This window comes from Chinchilla lanigera, unplaced genomic scaffold (genome assembly GCF_000276665.1).
Source record: "Chinchilla lanigera isolate Chin_1 unplaced genomic scaffold, ChiLan1.0 scaffold00014, whole genome shotgun sequence".
Classification (NCBI taxonomy): Eukaryota; Metazoa; Chordata; class Mammalia; order Rodentia; family Chinchillidae; genus Chinchilla; species Chinchilla lanigera.
This window is the reverse complement of record NW_004955415.1, coordinates 10,807,514-10,829,399: the sequence shown is the minus strand read 5'-3', so window position 1 is coordinate 10,829,399 and position 21,886 is coordinate 10,807,514. Positions and strand designations below refer to the sequence as shown.

Here is a 21,886-nt window from a genome sequence, read left to right as displayed (position 1 = left end):
TGGACAGGAGTGGTCACAGAGGCTGGGATTAGACTGTGTGAGTTTCGGAGATAAGATTGTGTGCTTAGTTCTCTGAGATGTCACTGGAGAGTTTCATTAGAGGAATAACCTGAATATATGTATGTTTTTAAAAGAAGATTCTGGCTGCTGGCTGCTGGTGGAGAATACATAGGGGACAGAAACGGAACCAGCTGGGAGGCTAGAGCAGCAGTGTAGGAAAGGGATGGTGGTAGCATGGGTTAAGGTATTGGCTGGCAGTGGACATGGCGAGGAGTCATTGGATTCAGGATATGTTTTTCAGTTATTACTGATAGGAGTGGCTAAGGGCTGGATGTGGGGTGTGCGTTAGATATAGGATCCAAGGAAGCAAGGAATCAAAGATGGCTTTATTAGAACAGGATCTGTTGCTGGCAGAATATGGTACCTTCCTATCTCATCCTTCCAGCCAGGTTGAATATCATCCTTGGCCTGGGACGTGTTAGAATGTATGCTCTCAAATGTATTATCTGTGTATCACTGTCATAATTTTTTATATAAACATGTGTCGCCTTTATTATTATTTACTTACTGTTTTTCTTTAGATCAACTCATCATTTTTACCTTAGTTTATTTAAAAAGGAAATAGTCTGTGTGTCATAAATAGATTTCCAATACTCACTGAAATAAGTGCCCATTAGAATGTTTGTTAACCATTTGGAATAATTTCATATACCACTAGTGGCATAAGTCAACATTAAATATTGAATTAGCCACTCTTCTACTGCCGGGACAAAATATCTCATAACTGCAACTTAAAAGAGGAGAGTTTTATATTGGCTCATGGTTTTAGAGGGCCCAGTCCGTGGTCAGCTGGCTGTAAGGCAGAATGGCACACAGGAAGGGCTTGGTGGAGGAGAGCTGCTCAACCCACCCCAGCCAGGAAGCAGAGAGGGAAGAGCCAGAGCAAGCCCATGATCCATCTCCCTGACTGGGCCCTACCTCGTAGCCACACACTTAGCTATGCACTTAGGAGTGGATTAATCCACTGTTAATCATAGCAGCCCCCAGTATACAGTCACTCTGGAAAGCCCCACCTCTGAGCATATGAGACTTTTGGAGGACACTTTAGATCTAAACCATAGTAGCTGTCAACACAAAACTTTGGCAGATCATTAATATCCGGTGGGGAATATAATAGCATAGATATTGACAGTTGGTTAAGTCAACACTCATTTTTATTTTAACTTTGGTGGTAATAGTTTGAGTTACTTAGTATAGGTGAGTTACTTGAGTCTTTTTCCAAGTGGACTTTTCATCCCTACTAAAACATGATTTCTGGGAGAGGCCTAGGATTCACATTACAACAAATATGAGATGTGATAAAAAATATGGTGTTTAAAATTTTTAAAATATTACAGTAAAAGACACACTGTCCTTAGTCCCCCTCAGAATACTTACCCTTGCCTCAAACACAGTTATCACTTCGGTCTTTCCACTTTCTGAAGCAGTTGTCTAAGTCTTTTTTCATGAGCCTGGTTATACTGTCATGGCCTCCTTGAGGTCCTGAATGGATTCAGAACGTTCACCTTTCATGGCCATTTTGAGGTGAGGGAAGAGCCAGAAGTCACTTGGTGCCAGATCCGGTGAACAGAAGGATAAAGACACACTGTGATGTTTTTATAAGCCGGCTTTTTCCTTGGATGGCACTCAGCAGCAGCACTCTCCATGTTTTTGATCATACCTCCTAAAGACACAAAAAGAAACTCACAAAAGGCAACTTTGAGGACTGTTTCAGAAAGTGGCAAGAGGGCCGGGAATATAGCTCAGTGGCACAGTGCCTGCCTGACAAGTGCAGGTCCTGAGTTCAATTCCTAGTCCCCTCCCCTCAAAAAAGGCAAGTTGATTTAAAAAAAAAAGAAAAGAAAATGGCAAGAATGATAGGGTTAAAAAGTGTGTTCAAAGCAAGGGGGTATATTTTGAGCTAAGCAGCAATTAAAATAGCAACAATGTAACCATTATGTAAGAACAGAGTTTCCACTCAATTTAAACATAGTAATTCTACAAACTTCCAATTAACACTGGCATGGCAATGTGTCTTTTACTGTAATACATTTTTAAAATTTAAGGATTCATTGTGTATTTCAATCATACCTCCTGCACCCTTGCTTTTCCTGTTTATTGGAGTTGAAAACTGCTGCTAGAATAGAAGAGGGAGAGTCCTGAAAACTTGGTCCCCTTCCTTTAATTCTTTTCTGACTGTCCTCTGAATGAAAATGAGCTCCAGGTTTAGACTGAGTCAGAATCCTGGTTCCACCACTTACTAATGCTGCAAGTTCCTTAGCCCAAGTAAACCTAGGTTTTCTGTCTGCAAAATAAGGATAATGGTAATGATGATAAGAAGATGATGCTTTTCAGTGTGTATCCTGGAGCAGTGTAGTGTGTCTCCATGAATGTTAGCTAGGCTTATCATCATTGTTGCCACTTAACATCATGAGCCTGGCTTTTCTCATGGTAAAAACTAAACAGAGAGGTTGGAAAAATCAAATAAACTATAATGATTTGATAAACTGTAATATATTACTCCTCATTATATTCATTAGTATGAAAACACAGCAAGAAGTTGTTAGTAAGAAGAGTAGCAATAGTACCCCATGGCATTATTGTAAGAGTAACATGAAATTGAGTACGAAAAGCATTTCATCAACTAGAAAGTTTGATTCAAATAATAGGAGGTAGTTGCATCCTTACTGAAACTGACCATTTATTGAATACCAAAGAAGTTATGTGGCATTCAAATGACTGTATAGTTCAGTTAACCCTCATGACACCTTGGTGAGTTATCCCTTCTGTCCAGGTGAGGAAGTTGACTCTCAGAGGAATGAAATACCTTGCCTAACTTCATATCCAGAAAGAGGAGGGAAGATAAGATTCTAATCCAGGTCTGTCTGGCTTTAAAGCTTGTCATTTTCTTTCTGCTACCTGCTGTTTCTTTCTCTGTTGATTCGGTGATGTTTACATTAATTTATATTCTCTGAATCCATTGGTACAGAGAGAATCTAGCACGGTCTAGTGTATACTAATCTAGACAGTGAGCAAGCTCTTCAGGCACTGTTTTGGGATTAAAAATTGGTTGTAGGTCGTTGAAAAGCAGAGAATTTGCATTTGAATAATGGAGAACCAATTTGCCAGCTTTTCTGGGCCCCCCTGGAAGAGTGACAGTTGCTGCCATGGGGCCAGCTTTCCAGGGGCCACAGCTCAGGAAGCCGTGGCAGTCCTAGGACTGCACGTGGTTAGCGGCATGCCTGAGCGCCCCCTCTGACTGGGGGAGCCAGTTACACATCTGTTCTCCAGGTGGCTTTGTGTTCAGTTCAATATGGGTATGTCCCGTCATGGCTTTTTTAATGGTGCTGAAATTGATTAAACTCAAAATGAGGGAGGCAAGCATATGCTAAAGAGCAAATCCCACTGGGAAGTTGAGTAAATTTCTGTGGTGAGAATGTGTACCTGGAGCTGCCCATGAAATGGTGGCCTGCTCACAGCATCTCCAGGCAGTCTCCTGATCGTGGTGGTGAACCTATGGCATGTGTGCCACAGCTGTTTGTTATCATTGAAAGCCCTAGAAGGTTCACCATCCCCATCCTGTGTCCAACCATCCATTTTAAAAGTGGGGCAGCAACTTCTTTTATTTCACAGGCTTCTTGTTTTTATGAGCTCTTCCATACAACAAATTTCATTTCTCCACAAAAAACTTACAAGTTTTATTTTTGTTTTGTTGCTTTTTTGTTTGTTTTCAACCAGAAGAAAATGGAATAAGTTTCCTGGGGGAAAAGTTTGGAAAGTGGTAATCCTTTTTACTGCGTGTTGAGCCTAATTTAATAGATCTGCTCCTTTCCTTTGGAAAGGATTTGTCTCCTGAAGATTTGCACACACGGGGTAACTTTGGGATGTGTGCTTTGAGTGCTCTTTTCATAGACTACGTCTGAACAGGTCAAGCTATGGTATAGAAAGTCCTGTCTGTTCAAAATTAGTGATTTGGCTGCTTCTTGCCTAACTGCTTAGTTTTCTGTGGCCTGAGGGTTGAGGTAAGCATTAGCAGGAAGGGTGTCCTCAGAAAGGGGTTCTTGGGCCTGAAGAGTTTGGTCTGTTGGGAAGCACAAAGCTCTTTGGGGGAATCCTTTTCCTTTCTAGGGGTTTCCTTGACTCTCAGCCTCTGCTATCACTGTGGCCTTGTTAGTGCAGTGTGGACATGCCCGTCATTCTCCGCTTCCGGCCTCGTGTAGCTCAGTAACAGTAACACCTGCGTCCAGGCAAAGGATTTCTAGAGGTCCAGGGAAACTGAAACTTAATATTGGCTCCTCTGTTTTGTATTTTGGTCTGTACAGCTTTTGCTTTTCCTTTCTCTTAGACATTTTCTTGGGGCTGTACTGCTAGGGGGGCAATACCTCTTTGTGTTAATACAGGAAGGAAGGAAGGAAGTGGTTAGATCAGGCCATTCATTTCTTTATTTAACCTTTATATCCTCACAAAAGATGAAAAAAAAAAAACCCCGAGGATCAGAAGCTTAAAGAACTATCTACCCTCACAGAGTTTATATAATTTGGAATTTGAAGGGTCATTTTGACTACCCCACACTGCTCCTCACAACCTTCTCTATCATCCAGTCACTGATTTACCCGCCCAGGAATCTAAATTGAAAAGTTACAGTGTCATTTCATGTCCAGTACTGTAGACCATAGTACATAGTGAGAGATATAATAGTGGAAATATATGTATATATTCTTCATCATTGCCTATTCTATTTTACTAGATAGGCATTTTCTCCGCAGATTCAAAGTAAATTTAAACTTGCAGCACTGCAATCTGAAAGAGATTGATGGTGCTTAGTCCAAGTCCAACATGGTGGTACTATCCTCGGTGGGGGGGAGGGTCAGGAGAAGCTTTTCGAGGAAATGACACTTGAGGGGAGAACTGTGTGACCTGAGCCAAGAGACTCAGGTGAGATCCAGAGCTCAAAGTCTTGAGGGAAAGCGTGGCCCATTGGATGCTCTGAAAGAAAGCCAGTGTGGCTGTGTGCTGAGAGCAGGAGAGTGGTAGCCGAGGGGCTGGAGGGACGGCTCGGGCCAGGCCATGCGGGCTCCAGAGGGTCCTGTCCAGGATGTGGCTGATCCTGCTGTGTGCCCTCAGAGACCGAGAGAAGGCAGGGGTGTGGTTTGATTTTGTTGACCGCATGCACATTACATGGGGGAGGACAGACTAGCTGGGAGCCGGGGGTTGCAATCATCCCAGCAGCAGGTGGCAGAGGCAGAACCAGAATCATGATGGTGATGATGGAGAGCACTGGACAACACTGAGAGATATTAGGAGATGCAGTTGAGGGACTTTGTAATACTTTGCATAGAAGAGGTAGAAGAGAAGCAGTGTTGAGGCTGCTGTTCATGGGTTTGTTATTGCTGGCATACCACCACCACCCCTGTACCTCAGTTCTTTTAAAGGGGGAAAAGAACCAGGGAAAGGTATCTCAGGTGAGAGACTAAAAGCTGCAGAGCATGACAGGGCCTTTGTCTTTTTGCCCAGAATACCAGCCTCCTTCTTTTAGGTGAGAAAAGCATTTGGTTGCTCATTATTATGTGGTGTTGTTTTCAGCCCTTTGCAGTGAAACAGGCAGTGTCTGGATATTATCTGCTTCTCTCTTCCTGGAGCTCATATTCTAGCATGATGACCTCAAACCTGTCAGGCATCTTTCTGCCATTCTGCAGTTTGCTATGAGACTCCTCAAGTTAACCAAGCACACACTCATCTCTCCTGTGTCCTCACATTCTCCACAGAGCTTTGACAACGTGGGCTTGTGCAGCCATCGCCTTTCCTTCCTCTAAAAAGAAAGACAGAACAAGGCTCCAGGCACTGACATGAAAGTTAAGAGGATGCACATTTGTAACTTGGGAGCCTGAGTCTTTGGTGTGCCCTGCCACCATTCATTTTAAGACAATAGTTTGGGCTGCCTGAGTGTAAACCTAGGCAGAGCTGAACTTGAGCCAAGGGAAGAAGAGAAGTCAGTCCACATTTTATCTGCAAGACAGGGAACGTCAGTCCTGGGAGGCAGAGCCTGCAGCAACTCATTGCAAGTCAAAGTAGGGGAATAATGCAAGCCTAGTAGATACTTAATGAGAGATTATTTCTGGAGATTATAAGGATACAGAAATTGCAAATAAATCCCTGACCTTTTCTGAGCCTTGGCTCAGTGAAAGAGCTGAATCACCTGCTTGAGGGGATTAAGGACAGCAACTTCCATCTGGCAGGCTACTTTCTCTGTCATTTGCAGACTGGCTTGGTGGTGACAGTGTTCTAAATCTTTTAGTGAGAATTCACTTTTCAGAGTGGGAGATCTCAATTGCCTTAGATTATGTACCCAGTGGACAGAGATAGGACCAGTGATCTGGTTACATGTGCACTGTAGTTCCTATCATGTTAGTAGTACCGAGTCTGTGTTAAATGGTAAAGTACTTGTTAATGATTAGTAATCTAATCACGATGTCAGCAAGAAAGTCAAGTTCATGAAGATAGAAGTCAACCCCCCTCCGTGTGTGTGTGTGTGTGTGTGTGCGCGCGCGCACGCGCGTGCGTGTGTGTTTCTAAGAGACAGAGAGAGATGGAGAAATGCCAGGGTGATGGGCAGTGGATAATGTAGTAACTTGTACCGGTTCTAGTTTAGAGATTTAGAACAATGACTGCTAAATTGTATTTCCTGAATACCTTGTTAGGGAACTCTTGTGTGGCATGGATTTTATTTCTTAACACAGTTTTACCTGCTTCCTGAACTGTAAATGTTGACAGTATACAGCTGCATACAGTACAGTTTAACAGAGTTCCTTTTAGTTGTTTATATTTGGCTTTACAGTTTGTAAACACTATACGCATTTGAATTTAGACAACTAAGGTTACTGATAAATGCTGTCTTACGTGTATAAAGCATAAGGTTTTATGTGTAAGTCTATATAAGGGGGTTTGCTAACTTGAAAGAAATTGGAGAAACCCTAAAATTTACATTTATTCGGTGACCAAGTGTAGAGGTTTTGTTTTGCCATTTTCTAAAAGAAGTAATCGTAGTTAATGAAGATTGGTGCAGTTTAATTTTTTTGGACCTATTAAAATATTCGATTATATTCTTTTCCACTGTATATCACTTACCTAGAAAAAGATCCCACTTCCTCGCTTCCTATGTAAGAAATAGGTCCAAGAACTTATCTGCATCTGCAAAACTATCCAACTCTGCTTTTAGTTTTTCTGCTAGTTGGGCTGGTGGCTTATCTTCTGACCACGGGAGCCATTTCTGTATCTGTTTGTTGCCAAGTTCTTTCCAGGTTTTCAAAACTTTTATCCATGCTTATGGGGTGAAGGAAATGGTCTTTATCCAGGACAAAGTCCACCAGTGCCTACAACAAGACAGTGTTGACAGACTTCCTTCTAAAACATGGAAGTCTGAGATAAATCTCAGCAGCCCCCTAGAGCCTGTGCAAAATGTCACTTATTTCTCTCTTTGTCTGTCATCCCTTTGAAAAGATTCTCTGAAGCACTTCTCAAAAGAAAAACTAAAAGGCTTCAACCATCTTCTGAATCATTGCTATAAATGTTTTGGGCACCTTCTTAAACAGAAAAAGTAATTTTTTGTCTACAAATACTTTCCATCAGGTTCTGTTCTTACTAGTGGATAAAGGAATAGAACTCCCCTGTGTGTGAAAGATGGCCAACACCATTAGTCACGGCACCATTAGATGCAAATTAAAACCACCTCTTGACAAGGGTGAAGATGGCTACAAGAAACCGTAACAAACATTGGCAAAGACATGGAGAACTTGGAACCCTTAGCCATTGCTGGTCAGAGTATAAAGCAGTACAACTACTTTAGAAAACAACTTGGTAGTTTCCTCAAAAGTTAATCATAGAGTTATCCTATGACCCAGCAGTTCCATTTATGGGTATATATGTGAGAGAAATCAAAATATGTGTTTGTACAAAGACTTGCACACAGTTATTCAGAGTAGTATTAGTCTAATAGCCATAAAATAGAAACACCTCAAATGTCTGTTAGCTAATAGATGAATGAAAAGTGGTGTATACATACCATGGAGTGTTATGAAGTCCTTCTTTCAGGTTTTATTTGTTAGTAGTACGTGTTTACAGTCCAGGATGACTACACCTCGTGGGGGCTGGCACATATCCATAACACATCTCAAGTCCCTTTCCATCCCCTCTCCTCTTCCCCCTCCCCTCCCTCTGCCTCTGGATCCCCTTCCCATTTGTAAAAGATCAGTTTTCCTACTTCCTTTATCTTATACTTTGGCCTTTATTGACATTTTGGGTTTCTCATACAAGAGAAACTGCACAGTATTTAAGCTTCTGTGTCTGATTCATTTCACTTAACATTATGGACTCAAGGTGCATCCATTTTCCTACCAATGGCTCAGGTTTATTCTTCCTTATGACAGAGTAGTAGTCACTGTGTATAAATACCACGTTTTCTTTATCCATTTCTCTGTCAAAGGGGAATGAAATACTGTTGCCATTCAAGGTCAAGGAAGGACCTTGAAAACATAATAAGTGAAGGAAGTAGCTATTGGAGACCACACATTTTATGACTTCGTATATGTGAAGTATATAGAATAATCAAGTCTACAAAGAAGGAAAGGAGATTTGTGGTTGCCAGCGGGGGTGGGGGGAAGCAAAATGGAGAATGATTGCTAGTGTGTGTGATCTTGTTTTGTTTTGTTTGGGTGGGGAACAAAATGTTCAGGAGTTAATGATGATTAGTACATAGCTTTGTAAATGTCGGAGAAATGACTGGACATTTCATGGTATGTGAATTATATCAATAAAATTGTTAATTTAAAACAAAAAATTCTTCCTCGCATTCCAACAGGCATTTGGCTTGTGTGTTAAATCTTGTTACTGCTTTTGAAAATATTTACTGCAGGGGTTAATTGAGTTTCATTTGGAAAAATTATCTCAGTCTGGCTTGCAATTTCCTGTCAGAAAACTTGATATACTGTATCACTATTTGCAGCTTAAATACTGGTTCATACCGAAAGTAGGATTGAGTTAGTAGGCTCCTTACTGTGTTAGAGGAATAAGAAGAATGGTTTGGATAGCAGGCAATTTTGAGGGAAAAGAACATTGTTTTCCTGCTTCTCTTTTGCTACTTATTACCCTAGAGGCTGAGCGTTTTTATAATAAGTATCACTAAGCAATAGGTAAGGACGGAAATACAGGAGTTGTTTCACTTTGGAAACCAAAGTTTGGGCCAGTTAACATTGCATTTTAGTTTGATTTTGGATAAAAATATTTTTAAAGTCTTTGTTCAATCTGAGTTCACCCATATACAGGCTAGAGAGTGATTTCATTGGGGTAAATTCCAGGATGAGTTTAGGTTCTGCTCTGATCTCATGTATGACAAGTTTGTTGCTTGGCCTGGATGATCATACATCACTTGTAAATTCTTGCTTTTCTACTCGGTACCATTCCTTCTTCACTCTGAGCAGGAAGCTGGAGAATATCACTGCCCAGTACCCTAAGGTCAAAGATGAACCCATTCTCAAAGACTGCCACATGCATTTTATCACTAGGGTTGAGTTTTGGTAGATTTGCAGCCTCTGGATTGCTTTAGAAACTGGTTCTTGCTGTGGAAAAAGTTGCTGATGTGGATCATTTACTTTCTAAGTGACCTTACAGGGTTTTGAAGCAGATGGAGAAGGCTGTCACCACCTACTGATTTACCACGTGGAGGAATGGCTCTGTGCCTTAGTGCTTCTTCCTCAGGGTGTTCTTCATTCGTGGCTTTAATTTTCCTCTGAATCTCAGTGTCTCTCCTTCCCTCCCTCCTCCCCTCCCTTCTTCTCTCCTTGCCTCTCTGTCCCCCTTCCTTCCCACTCCCTCTCCCTCCCTCCCTCTCTCTGTCTCTTTCTCTCTCTCCCTCTCTCTGCTGTTTCTGTCTCCATTTTTACTTTCCCCTAGTCTCCTGAGCAGGATTATGCTTTAACTGAAAGTCGCATATGAGGCAGTTTGGTGATATGGGCTCTGGAGCAAGTCTCCACATTTTAACCCTGCAACTTTGACCGAGATGTTAACTTCACCAGGTCCCAGTTTCTTTATCTATACTACAGCGATGGTGTGGTATAGAGCTTTTTAGAGCTTTCAGTTGACACAAATAGCCAGCTAGAGCATGCGTGCTATAGGTTCACCACCACTGATCTATAGTACGGGGCTGATGATGGTATCATTCTGGAGGACTTCCTATGGTTAAGTGAGGTAATTTATATGAAGCACATACCCAGCATTTATAGATCACTTAAGTTTTGCATTTTGAAGGAGACCACTGTTGGCCTTACTGCTCTAGTTTAAAGATACCTATTGCTCAATGCTGCAGTTTCTTCAGCTATAAATGGAGGATAATGTTGCAGGTTCCTATAATTCGAAGTTATTTTGAGAACTAAATAAAATAATGCACATAAAACTTGCAGTGTGTACTTGGCATATGGTGAGTTATCAGTCAGCGCCAGCTATTTCGTAATAATTGCTTACATTTTTTGTTTTTTATCGTTACCATAGGAAGAATTAAAGCACATGTGACCGCACCATGGAATTGTCTCACTATGGATCGGTCGAGCATTTTTCTGAGATTAATTTGTGGGAGTGTAACTTGACCACCCTCCTCTTGCTCTTTCAGCTGCACAGTTGGACAGCATCGGCTTCAGCATTATCAGGAAGTGCATCCATGCTGTGGAAACCAGAGGTAATGTGGGCTCACGGTTGGCATTGTTCTCAGGGCAGGTCACGCATCTGGTGAGGCAGTAGACCAGCTACCTGCTGTTTGCCAACTTTCAGTGACTCATGAATTCCCCTAGTGCCATTATTAGTGTATTTCCATAGGCCACATTGGCCTGAAGCAGGGATTCTCGAGCTATTTTGTGTCATTGACTTCCTTGGCTGATCAAAAGAATATTTTAAATTCATACATATAAAATACACAGCCTTATGGAAATTACTGAAATTCAGCTATTAAAATACTTAAAAACACAATTGTGATGGTACAGTAATGTACCAATTTCTTTGTTACCAAATTCTTTCGCAAGATGTGGTGGATCTGATAACTGGAAGCACTGATATTTCAAGCTGTCTGTAACAAGTGTGGCATGTTTTGAAAATGTCTGTGATTTCTGACCAAGTGGCGGGTACTGCTAATGCTACTGTGATTTGTTACAAATGGAAGGAAATGTATCATGTCAGTTATAGCTTAGTGAAAATAAAGGTGCAGTTATTTCCTGTTTAATTCATAGGCCCCAGAATCCTGTGCTGTGAATCAGGTCTTCGAGTCAGTGACCCTAGACTGAGGACCCCATGCTAGGAGCAAGTCCCCAGGGAACCCTTCACACAGAGGAGTCAGGCCCATTACACAGTGACCTTTCTAGGGCCCACAGGCGCAGGACCCCGAGATTAGGAGGCTATTTCACCCCTGTGGTCTCTCCTCGGACACTGCCACAAAGGAGAGTCCTGACAGTGTGGAGCTTAGAGTGTACTGGTCTCTTGTGCTCTGAGAAGAACTGTTAACCATCTTGCTACTGATCTGATTTGTACTCTTATCAGAGATGTAAATCTTATTTATTCTACAGGCTCTACACCTACCAGCCTTTTTTATTTGTTTAAAAGAAATTCTTTCTTTTAAAGCATGGTCCATAACTCTTACCAGTAGAGAAATACAAAACTTCTTTTACAAAACTTCTTTTTAAATAAAGACTATAAAGCATTGAATAGAGAAGGAGGAAGAAATCTCTTTTTGAGCCTTTGCACCTATGTATCCTAGCAAAAGATTTTCTTTTCAAAGGAATTATTTTAATGTGTGGAAGCATTTTTTAAAATATTTGCTTCCTTCTGTTACGTCTCCCTTCAACAGAGTCAAAGCAGCTTGGAAAAAATACATACAATATACCCAGAGAATGTAAAGTCGAAGTAAGTGGGAACTGATCTTGAAGAAGTAAGGATGTAGGCCAGATTGAGCATAAGGATGTTTACACAGTGGCGTGGCTGAAGTGCAAAGTGAGAATCAGGCCAAATGTCTCGAAACTTGGTTAAATCAGCAGTGGCTCATCTATGCAGTAAAATATCTATGAGTCACTAAAATTGTATTCAACACTTTCTTAATTATGTACATGAAATGAGGACAGGAACCTACTCTGAGCCTGTGCTAGGAGTGGCCAGGAGAAAGCGCATCCAGTTGTGCAGTTTGTCCTTGTATTACAGGCGACTCTCTCTGCTGGCTTTGACTATCTTTATCTAGTTGTCTTAACTGTGGTTTCTAGATGTATCGTTAAGATAGTTTTTCAGCACGAGTTTAAATATGTTTTTCTTTTTTTTTTTTTTTTTTTTTTTTTTTTTTTTCCGGCACTGGGAATCAAACTCACGACCTTGCACTTGCCAGGCAGGTGCTGTGCTGCTGAGCTAAATCCCCAACCCCTGTTTTTCATTTTAAAAGAAGAGAATGAGAAAGGAGTATGCAGTTCACCAAGAGAGAGTAAGAATGCAGGCAAACGTGAATCCAAAATGCCCCGTGCCCGATGAGGCTCATCCCTTTGTCTGTGGTGGACCACCTGTTTATCTCCCGGGCTTCAGCAACCAAGACTGACATATAAAACTGTTGACAGAATTTGTGATATATCCAAACCAGTAGCTCAGGACAACGTTTTCTGATAGAAATTATGTGCAATAAGCAATAGCAAAGCTCATTACGCATGTGTTTTCTGTCACAGCCTTTGCCTCCTTGTCCCTTCCTTTCTCTCTAAGGATGAAAATGGTACATTTGAACTTAGAAGAAAGTTTTCATTTAGCACAAAGAGGAAATAAGGACAGTGTAAGTTAAATACCAGTTTAGAACATATAGTTGAAGGAAGTGGTTATTTTTCTACTAGAGTGTGTTTATGAACACACATATCTGTAATACCTAGTGATGAACAGATATCCCACACGCTCTAGAATTCATCAATAATTGTCCAGCAGTGGGAGCCAGGGTTGTGTAAAGTCCTAGGAAAGCATAAGGGTAAAAAAAAGTAGAGTCACTGCAGCCCTTTCAAGCCTTTAGGCTGACACACTTTCTACTGTAAAGTCCTATCCTTTCAGACCATTCTTTTTATCCGTTAGTTCCTCTTCTGTATAAGTTGTGCTGAAAATACTGAAGAATCAGACTTTTCTTATATTTCTTCAGAAATTCAGGAAAAAAAAAATTTCAGACATTGTTAATTATAAGAAAGAAAAGAAAACGGAGTAAGGAAATGCTTGGGAGTATCGGCCGTGGGGACACTATGAGCGATCAGAGAGGAGGTTGAGCTGAAAACTCTGCATGATGAAAAGACTTGGGAAAAGAGTGAGACAGGTAGTGGACATAGTTAGAGCAGTGGTAGTAAACCTTTAGAGCTTTTAGTGATTATAAAAAACAAGTTTGCGACCAATGGGCTCTAGAGCACAGGCTGGGGAGGTGGGGTCCAAGTTAGTACATTCGCATGAGTGGGGTGGTTGATAATGTCAAAGGTGGCCTGGAGCTCTGAAGGACAGGCCTTGTAGGCCATCGTAAGGAGGTTTACTTGCATTCTACATGCCGTGGGAATCTCTTGGAAGGTTGTTGGATAAGAAGTGATGTGAACTGATTTACACTTTCAGAAGTTTGCTGTAGAGAATGGATATCAGGGGCATAAGGTAGGAAGCAGGAGACCAGTACTTTCCAAGGTGTCAGATACGATGAGGCAGGACTAAGAGGAGAAGAATCATTTTACATCCTTGATCTAAATTGTGCCTCTTGTAAATGGTACAGTGATGCTTTCATCTGTGCATTCAAATGATCAGAAGTGTGACTGCGGGTTAGTTTTTGTTTCTTTGTTCCTATATTTAAAAGTAAGCTCCTTCTAGTTTAACTGCACAGTTCCTTGGGTTCAATGAAGGTGGTCTTCTTCTCTAAAAAAGAATATTTAGCTAACGTTCCTCAAAATTATAAATGTCCTTATGTTGTTTTCATTCCATATCTAAAATAGATTATAAAAATATTTGTCTTCTTTTTTTTTTCTGGTACCGGGAATTGAACTCACGACCTTGCGCTTGCCGGGCAGGTGCTGTGCCGCTGAGCTAAATCCCCAGCCCCCTTTTTTTTCTTTTCTTTTTTTTTTTTGGTACCAGGAATCAAACTCAGGACCTTGGGCTTGCCAGGCAGGCACTTGTGCCACTGAGCTACATCCCCAGCCCTTGTCTTTTCTTTTATATGGATTTTTATCATGTCATCTTTGGCTTTCTAAAATTAAAAAGTGGTTAAATGTGACATCTTTAAAAGAATGCACTTTTCATCTTTTAAGTCTTCAGAGGGCGCATTTGGCAAGAGAAGAGGGAAGTATCTTCCCCTTCTGATGGCTGAGCTAATGCGAGGGCCAAAGTGTGCAGCACACCCGTGAAATCCTAGACAGCTGTACCAAATCCCACTCCTTTGCTAAGAGCTGAGCTGAGTGACAGCAGACTTTAATTAGAGCAGCTTTTAGAAGGACTGAGAAAATGAAAAGAAGAAAATAAAATGAGCATGTGGCCCCCTGCCTGACTCGTGTTCTGACGTGCCTCTAATTAAATCATCCTTGTTTCTCTTTTCAGGGATCAATGAACAAGGACTCTACCGAATCGTAGGGGTCAACTCCAGAGTGCAGAAGTTGCTGAGTGTTCTGATGGGTGAGTGTGGGAGGGAGTCTTCCAGGCATGTCTCTGGAGGAGCTCACTCTGAAAAGTCACTGTGTCCCTGAGTAGTGTTGGTGTCTAGGAAAGAAATCAGGGTGTCCAAGAGCTAAGGCCCTGAATTCCACTGCCCTGTTAGCCAGTTGTCATGACTATGGGCATTACTGGGAAAGGTTTTGAGTAAGACTGTACAGGATAAAAAATAGCAGGTCTCAGGCACCACATCCTCTCTGTATCCTCAGCCATGGGCAATCCAAGTGGCACTTGATCACTCATGTAACCACCACACCCTACTCAGTCTTTAATAGCTTGTGAGTCCCTCTGTTCTCTTTTGGGGCAGGTATTTAGTGGGACACACCCTATGCCCAAAGCAGGGCATCATTCTGTCCTGTAGAGGACTTCAGAGGGCATGTTGCTGTTACTGAACTCTCAGATAAAATGGATATTCGCAGATGAATCTTCTGATCCTCTCTGCTTCTAGGTTATCAACCTAGACCTAGTTACTTGAGCAGGAAAACTGCCTTTGCCAGTGACTGATACAAATATAAAACCACTATCTCCAAATGTGCAGTATTTGAATAGAAAACCCATGAGGCAAATTTGCTTAGGCTGCAGATTTCCTGTATTTTTAGATATGAACACAGCCTGCCTCAGTGAGTCACATGGATCTAAATGGCAAACAGATCATATTTCACAGGTCAGCGGCTGTTATTCATTTCCATGTAGCCCCAGCCATGCAGTTGTGACGATGGACTATCACTCGGGGTTCTAGCTCTGTGTCCTGGGCAAGGATCGTTCTTTTGTCAGTTATTTATTAGGATTTTTGCCATCCCAGTTTTAGAAAGTGGCTTTCACATGTGAAAAGCCTCTTCTCTCACTTGGGCCAGATGACTGTTCTCTCCCTTTGTTTTAAGAGAGCTGCTCGCCCCTTGTGGGCAAAACCCTGTGGTACCACTAGTTACAGGGAAATCTGCCACTTAAAACTGTGACCGTGGGGTGTTTTAGCACTGAGTATCTTTTTCAGTTCAGACTTGGGATATACTGTAGTTTTTTAAATTAAATTTATATTTTGAGCTGATTGAAGATCCTGTACAGTTGTAAGAAATCATAAGGAGATGTCCTTTGTGCCTCATTTCCAGTTCCTGCCGATGATATGATATCTTGAAAAACCATTTCAGCATCAAAAGCTAGGATATTGACATTGAGGCCTCAAGCTTCAGAACATTTCCTTTATCACAAGGGTTTCTTGCAATGCCCTTTGATGGCTACACTCATCGGTCTCACCCCCTTGCACCCCATCCCTAAGCCTGGCAGCCAATAATCTGTTCATCATTTCTCTAAGTTTGTCATTTCAAGATTGTTATATAAGTGGAATCATACAAACCTTTTGGAATTGGCTTTCTTTATTAGTCAGCATAATTCTTTCAAGATTTGTTGAACTTATTTCATTTAACAATAATTTGTTTTACATATATATGTGTGTGTGTATATATATATATATTTTTTTTAAACTACTAAGTAGTATTCTACTGTCCAGACGTACCAACGTTTGTTTTTATTTCCATACAGGTTTCTGTGTGAGCATATGTGGAAATATGTTAGTCATCTTTTCATGGCTATGACAAAATCTCTGGGAAAGTCAACCTGAAATGCAAAGTTTTTATTTTGGTTCACAGTTTCAGTTGGTGGGCTCGTTCCATTGCTGTGGGCATGGAGTGAGGTGGGACATAATAGAAGTGCAGAGCAGAGCTGCCTGCCTTATGACACCCAGGGAGCAGAGAGAGGGCAAAAGAACCAGAGGAGGAGGAGCCAGGTTGCAGAGGCAGTGCCAGGATCATTCCTCCATGATCCACTCCCTTCAAATAGGCACCGCCTCCTAATCACCCATGAGCTAAGACCTATCAGTGGATCATACTCAGTTGATGAGGTTAGCAGCCTCATGATCAGATCAGTTCTCCAAAGCCCTGCCTTTGAACATTGCTTCATTCAGGACCAGGTCTTCAATGCAATGGGTCTTATGGGGGATAGTTTAGATGCAGACCATAACAACATGCATTTGTTCTTGTAGGATAAATACCCAACATGTAATTTCTGGGTCATACAATGATATGGCTAATTTTTGAGAAACTCTAATGTAGGGAAGACTTAAGAGTCTAGTGGGTCAGGGATGTAGCCTAACGGTACAATGCTTGCCTATCATGTGCAGACCCCTGGGTTAAATTTCTAGTACTGCAAAACAGAAGAAAAAGTCTACATGCAGTTCAAGCTGGGGATGTAGTTCAGTGGTAGAGCACTTGGCTAGCACATTCCTGAGGCCCTGGGTTCCATTCCTACCACCACCACCAAAAAAAAAAAAGTGCTAATAGGTTGTTGGCTCTCTTTTATTTCTGAACAGAGTTTCAAACATTCATGGGGTATCTGCTCTCTGGGACACATTGTCAGATGCTAGCGATTAAGAGCTCATACTTTTCTGCAGAATCCTGCTAGGGTAAGGTGTGCATGCATCTGAAAGCTGTCATGTAAAAATATGTTAGCACTTAAGAAGAGATGGATCTGGAAGACTGACTAGAGGAGAAAGTAGAAGAATAAATCAGATTTGGGGCATATTATTAGCAGTTGGCATGGGAGGAGGAAATTGGTATGCCGTGGCTATAGCAGAAGGTAGGAGTTCCCTGATGATTATTATTTTAATATTTGAAGAACTACTTGAGGCTGGGAAAGAATTAAAGCTGAAAAATTTAAGGTGGTCTCTTGTTGAAGAACTTACATACTGTGCTAAGGAGTTTGGGTTTTGTTTTGTTTTCTTGAAGGAAGTAAGGTGTGGGGTATATGTAGGGTTAGTCCATGGATCCCTGTGGGCTGAGCAAGATTATTAATAGGATGGTGATGGAGGACTGCTCTCCTGAAATAATGGCTGCTGATGGAAAAGAAGTATGTCTAACACAGATGTGCCAGGGTCAGATTCTAGCTTCAGGAGGGTAACCCAGCAGCAGTGTGGAGTGTATATTATGTATTTGGCATAGAAAGACATGGAGGAAGAAGAGTTGCAGTGAATTAGGCAGAGAGTACCCTCTCAAGGGCCTACCCAAACAGCTAGTGTGAGGTCAGGAAAAAAGCACAGGCTCAAAATGATTGTAGAGAAAGAACCAACAAGATTTTGTAACTAGCCAAATGTGGGGGAGCTGAAGGGGCAGAGAGATTTCAAAGATGACAGATGCTTATGTAAGGTGACACTAGAGAAAAGAAATATGACATTTTAGGCTACATTGCTAATCTAAAAAAGAACCACCTTACTTCTGTTGTGCTGAGCAAAAGAGTGACTTTGAAAGGAGCTTGTTTTTTATCACTTTGCTTAGTGGCCCTCAAACAAGATATTTTTTTCTCCTGCTCAGTTTTTCTAGGATAGAGAAAATAATCTGTGCGATGTCATGAAAAAGTAATACCTATTGGCTGAAAATCACAAGGCTAGCTACCTCTGCCGGGAGATATTGTAGATAGATTGGAATTCAAACTGAGATCCAGCCAGAGCTGAGAGTTGACCAGAGTGCAAGACCAGAGATGAGATTGGTAGCTGAGCTTCTCCCTACCAGTTAAGTCTGAGCCTTGCATTTGAGGTTCTATCTAACGCATTAAGCTGGAGCCCCACACTCAGAGGTGTCTCCTTTCTCTTTCATGAATATCCTTATACCTTCATCAGTTGGGCTTGGTATTGGTCTGGGTTACCCAAAAGTGTAAAGTAGATGTGGGCGCGGGACTGCAAAACCTTTCCTTGAGATGCCTAGGTTCCATGTGGGCCTCTCAGTCACTCTTCCTTTATTACATATAGCCTTTAAATACCCTATATGTGCTAGGCATTGTTCAAGAATTGTTTTATTCGGCTGAGGCTCTCAAAAGTGGAACACTGCATTTTGATTATTAGAAGTGTGGCTTAGAATTAAAATGAGACTAATTTTGATCATGAGTTTATTTTTTGTACTCTTAATACCCTGGGAGACCCAGATTGGAAGAAGACTTTGAGAGTCTGTGCTTTGAGACTGTGCTTGTTTTACTAATTAAGATTCCTTAAGAAGGCCTTCTCAAATTTCTCATAGCAAACACAGTTGTACTGCTCTTGATTCTGGTTAGGACCAAAAAGTAGCCTAGGTCTCTTCCTCCTAGCAACAGAGGCTGTTAGTCTTTGGACAGTGAAAAGGACTAAGGAGACTTGCAGATTCCCCCAAATAGAATCCTTTCTCTCTGTGTATTGTGTCTTCGCCCTTGAATATTAAGTGAAGATAAATATTTCCAAATTTTAGCCCATTATTTTATACATGTCAATCAGATGTAAACATGCCTGTTCCGTGCATGTCTGCCTCTCTTCCTTTCTCATGACTTTTTTTTTTTTTTTTTCTGTTTTTTCTTTTTGGAGACAGGGTTTCGCTATGCAGTTCAGGCTGACTTTGAACTCACTTTCTAGCCCAGGCTGGCCTCAAACTCGCAACGATCCTCCTGCCTCAGCCTCCTTAGTGCTGGAATTATAGGCATGCGTGCACCACCACACCCAGTGACTCCATATTTTTTTTTTTTTTTACAGTACCAGGAATCAAACTCACAACCTTGTGCTTGCCTGGCAGGTGCTGTGCCTCTGAGCTAAATCCCCAGCCCTGACTCCATATATTTTAAGTAATTATTTTTTCTGATTAAAAGTTACAAGGTCATTATAGAAAATGTGCAGAAATATAAAAGTAGAAAGAAGAAAATAAAATTTACAAATCAGAGATAAAATTTTTATTTTTGTTTTACCCTATTGAATCAGATCATTTTACCATATCATCTTTTTAAATATAGTATTGTATAGTATAAGATTGTAACATAATAAATATCATATACTTTATTAATACGCTCACAAAATCACACTCATACTGTGCAGACAAGGGGTGATCAAAATACATGGTATATGTTTAAATGAGAACTATTTATTGCAGTAAAAGATACATTGCCATTAATATCCTTCGAGATACTCCCCCTTACTTTGAACACACTCATCTCAACCTTCTTGCTTTTTGAAACAGATCTGAAAGTCCTCTTTCATGAGTATCTTTATGAGGTATCATCAAAAATATGGTGAGTGCTATTGCTAAGTGTCATCCAATGGAAAGGCAGGCTCATAAAAACACCTCATACAATATGTGCATAAGAAAATTGTTCTTTAGGAGAATTTAAATGATACAGGAAAACAGGTACTCTGCAGTGTTACATTAATGACACCAGTAGCATACAAGGTATGATAGAAAAATATGATTAACATTTAAAGTTTTACAGATTTATTACAGTAAAAGACACATTGCTATGAATCTCCCGCAAAATAGTCGCCCCGCTTCAAACACACTTATCCCCTTGTTCTTATCACTGTGCCTGTCTTTGGTTGCACTGGCCTGGCTGCCTGGATGTTCTGAATCACTCAAAACGTTTACCTTTCACAGTCATTTTGACTTTGAGAAACAGCCCACAGGTGCATAGTGCTAGATTAGTGAATAAGGTGGGTGAGGACACACCATAAGCTTTGTATTTGACAGATATTGCCATAAATGTTTGGTTGGTGAGGGGTAATTAAAAATACGGTGAAAGTCTAGATTAAATAATTTATTAAATAAAAGACAAGTTGCCTTTAATTCCCTTTAAAATATTCAAATACATACCCTTACTTCAAGCACATTTATCCCATCATACTTGGCAATATGTCTTTTAGTATAATAAGTTTTTTTTTAAAAATTTAACAAAAAATAAATAAACATTCACTGTATCTTTTGACTACTCCTTGTAGAACTGTCCTATGACCTTTTGATCAGTTCCTGTCCTTCCATCAGACAATAATCATTTCCTTGTGTGTAAAAATAGTCCCTCCCCCCAAAACAATGTGAAGATGAAATGAAAAGATGCATGTGGGTCCCATGTTGAGAGCCTTCACCTTTAATAAATTCACTGTAATTACTTTTATTTTTATATACATTTTCAGTAACAGAAAAGGTTTTTATAATCTTGGAAAGGAGAGGATCTTTTAAAACATATTTCATCTAATAAAAGATCAAAAGACTGGTCTTCAGAAAAATTTAGAACACCCAAAAGACAAAAAACAAAAGCACCCAAAAAAGTTCAAGACAAATAATAATCCAGATAAGAAACACTGCTAACATGGCTTTCAGATCTAAAAGGCACTTACTACCACCAAAAGACAAATACAGAACACTGGGCTAAGAACATAGGAGGCAAGTTACAAAAGCACTGTAAGTTGGCAATAAACATTTGAAAAATGCTCAGCCTCACCCAAAATTACAAAAATACAAACTTAGATAAGAATGAAATACATTTTTAAATGCTTAAATTTTATATGCAAAAAAGTAATATAGAGCAGGGCCAGGTTGTGAGGTACAGGACACTCTCAGACTTTGCTGACAGCAAACATGGGACTACCAATGAAGAGCCTTGAAACTATATATATATATCTTGATCTAGCAACTTAGCATCTAACAATTAACCCTAAGGAAATAAGTAGAAATGTATATGTCCTTCTCTTTTCCCTCATCCCATATTCTCTTTTCCCTCATCCCACTTGTTCTTTCCTTTTGAGCAGTTCCCTCACCCTTTCACAATGTTTATTTTTTTTTTTGTTTTGTTTTTTTTTTGTTTTTTCTCCGGTACCAGGAACCGAACTCATGACCTTGCGCTTGCCAGGCAGGCACTTTGCCGCTGAGCTAAATCCCCAGCCCCTCACAATGTTTATTTTACCCCCTAGATTTTATTCACTCTTTCAGGTTCTTACACTGGTGAGATAATACGCTGTTTTCACATGCAGGTCTGATTTCCTTCACTTATGAGTATACTCTAGTTGTGTCCATTTTCCTATAAAAGCCTGGAGATTATCTTTCTTTATAGCTGAGTAATATTCCATTATGTAAAAAATCACAACTTTTTTATTCATTCCTCAGTGGATGGGCATTTGGGTTGCTTCCACAATTTAGCTATTACACTTCCTCAGTAAACTAGAACTAGAGGTCCCACTCAATCCAGCTATTCCTCTCCCAGGTATTTTCCCAGAAGAACTGAAAACATCATATCATAGATATTTTACCTTTTTAATGTTTTTTTCCTGATTTTTTGCATTCTTCTAAAAATTCCTAGGGCT

At 40.6% G+C, this 21,886-nt stretch overlaps 1 protein-coding gene across 1 annotated transcript in view; it reads left to right on the top strand.

Moving 5' to 3' along the window:
* Positions 1-21,886, top strand: part of Arhgap26 (Rho GTPase activating protein 26) — a gene marked incomplete in the record, with an annotated part of 431,142 nt that overhangs the window by 237,152 nt on the left and 172,104 nt on the right. The window contains 2 exon segments of the mRNA XM_013512302.1: positions 10,697-10,762; positions 14,647-14,721. Of these exon segments, the coding sequence (XP_013367756.1) occupies positions 10,697-10,762; positions 14,647-14,721 (141 nt within the window).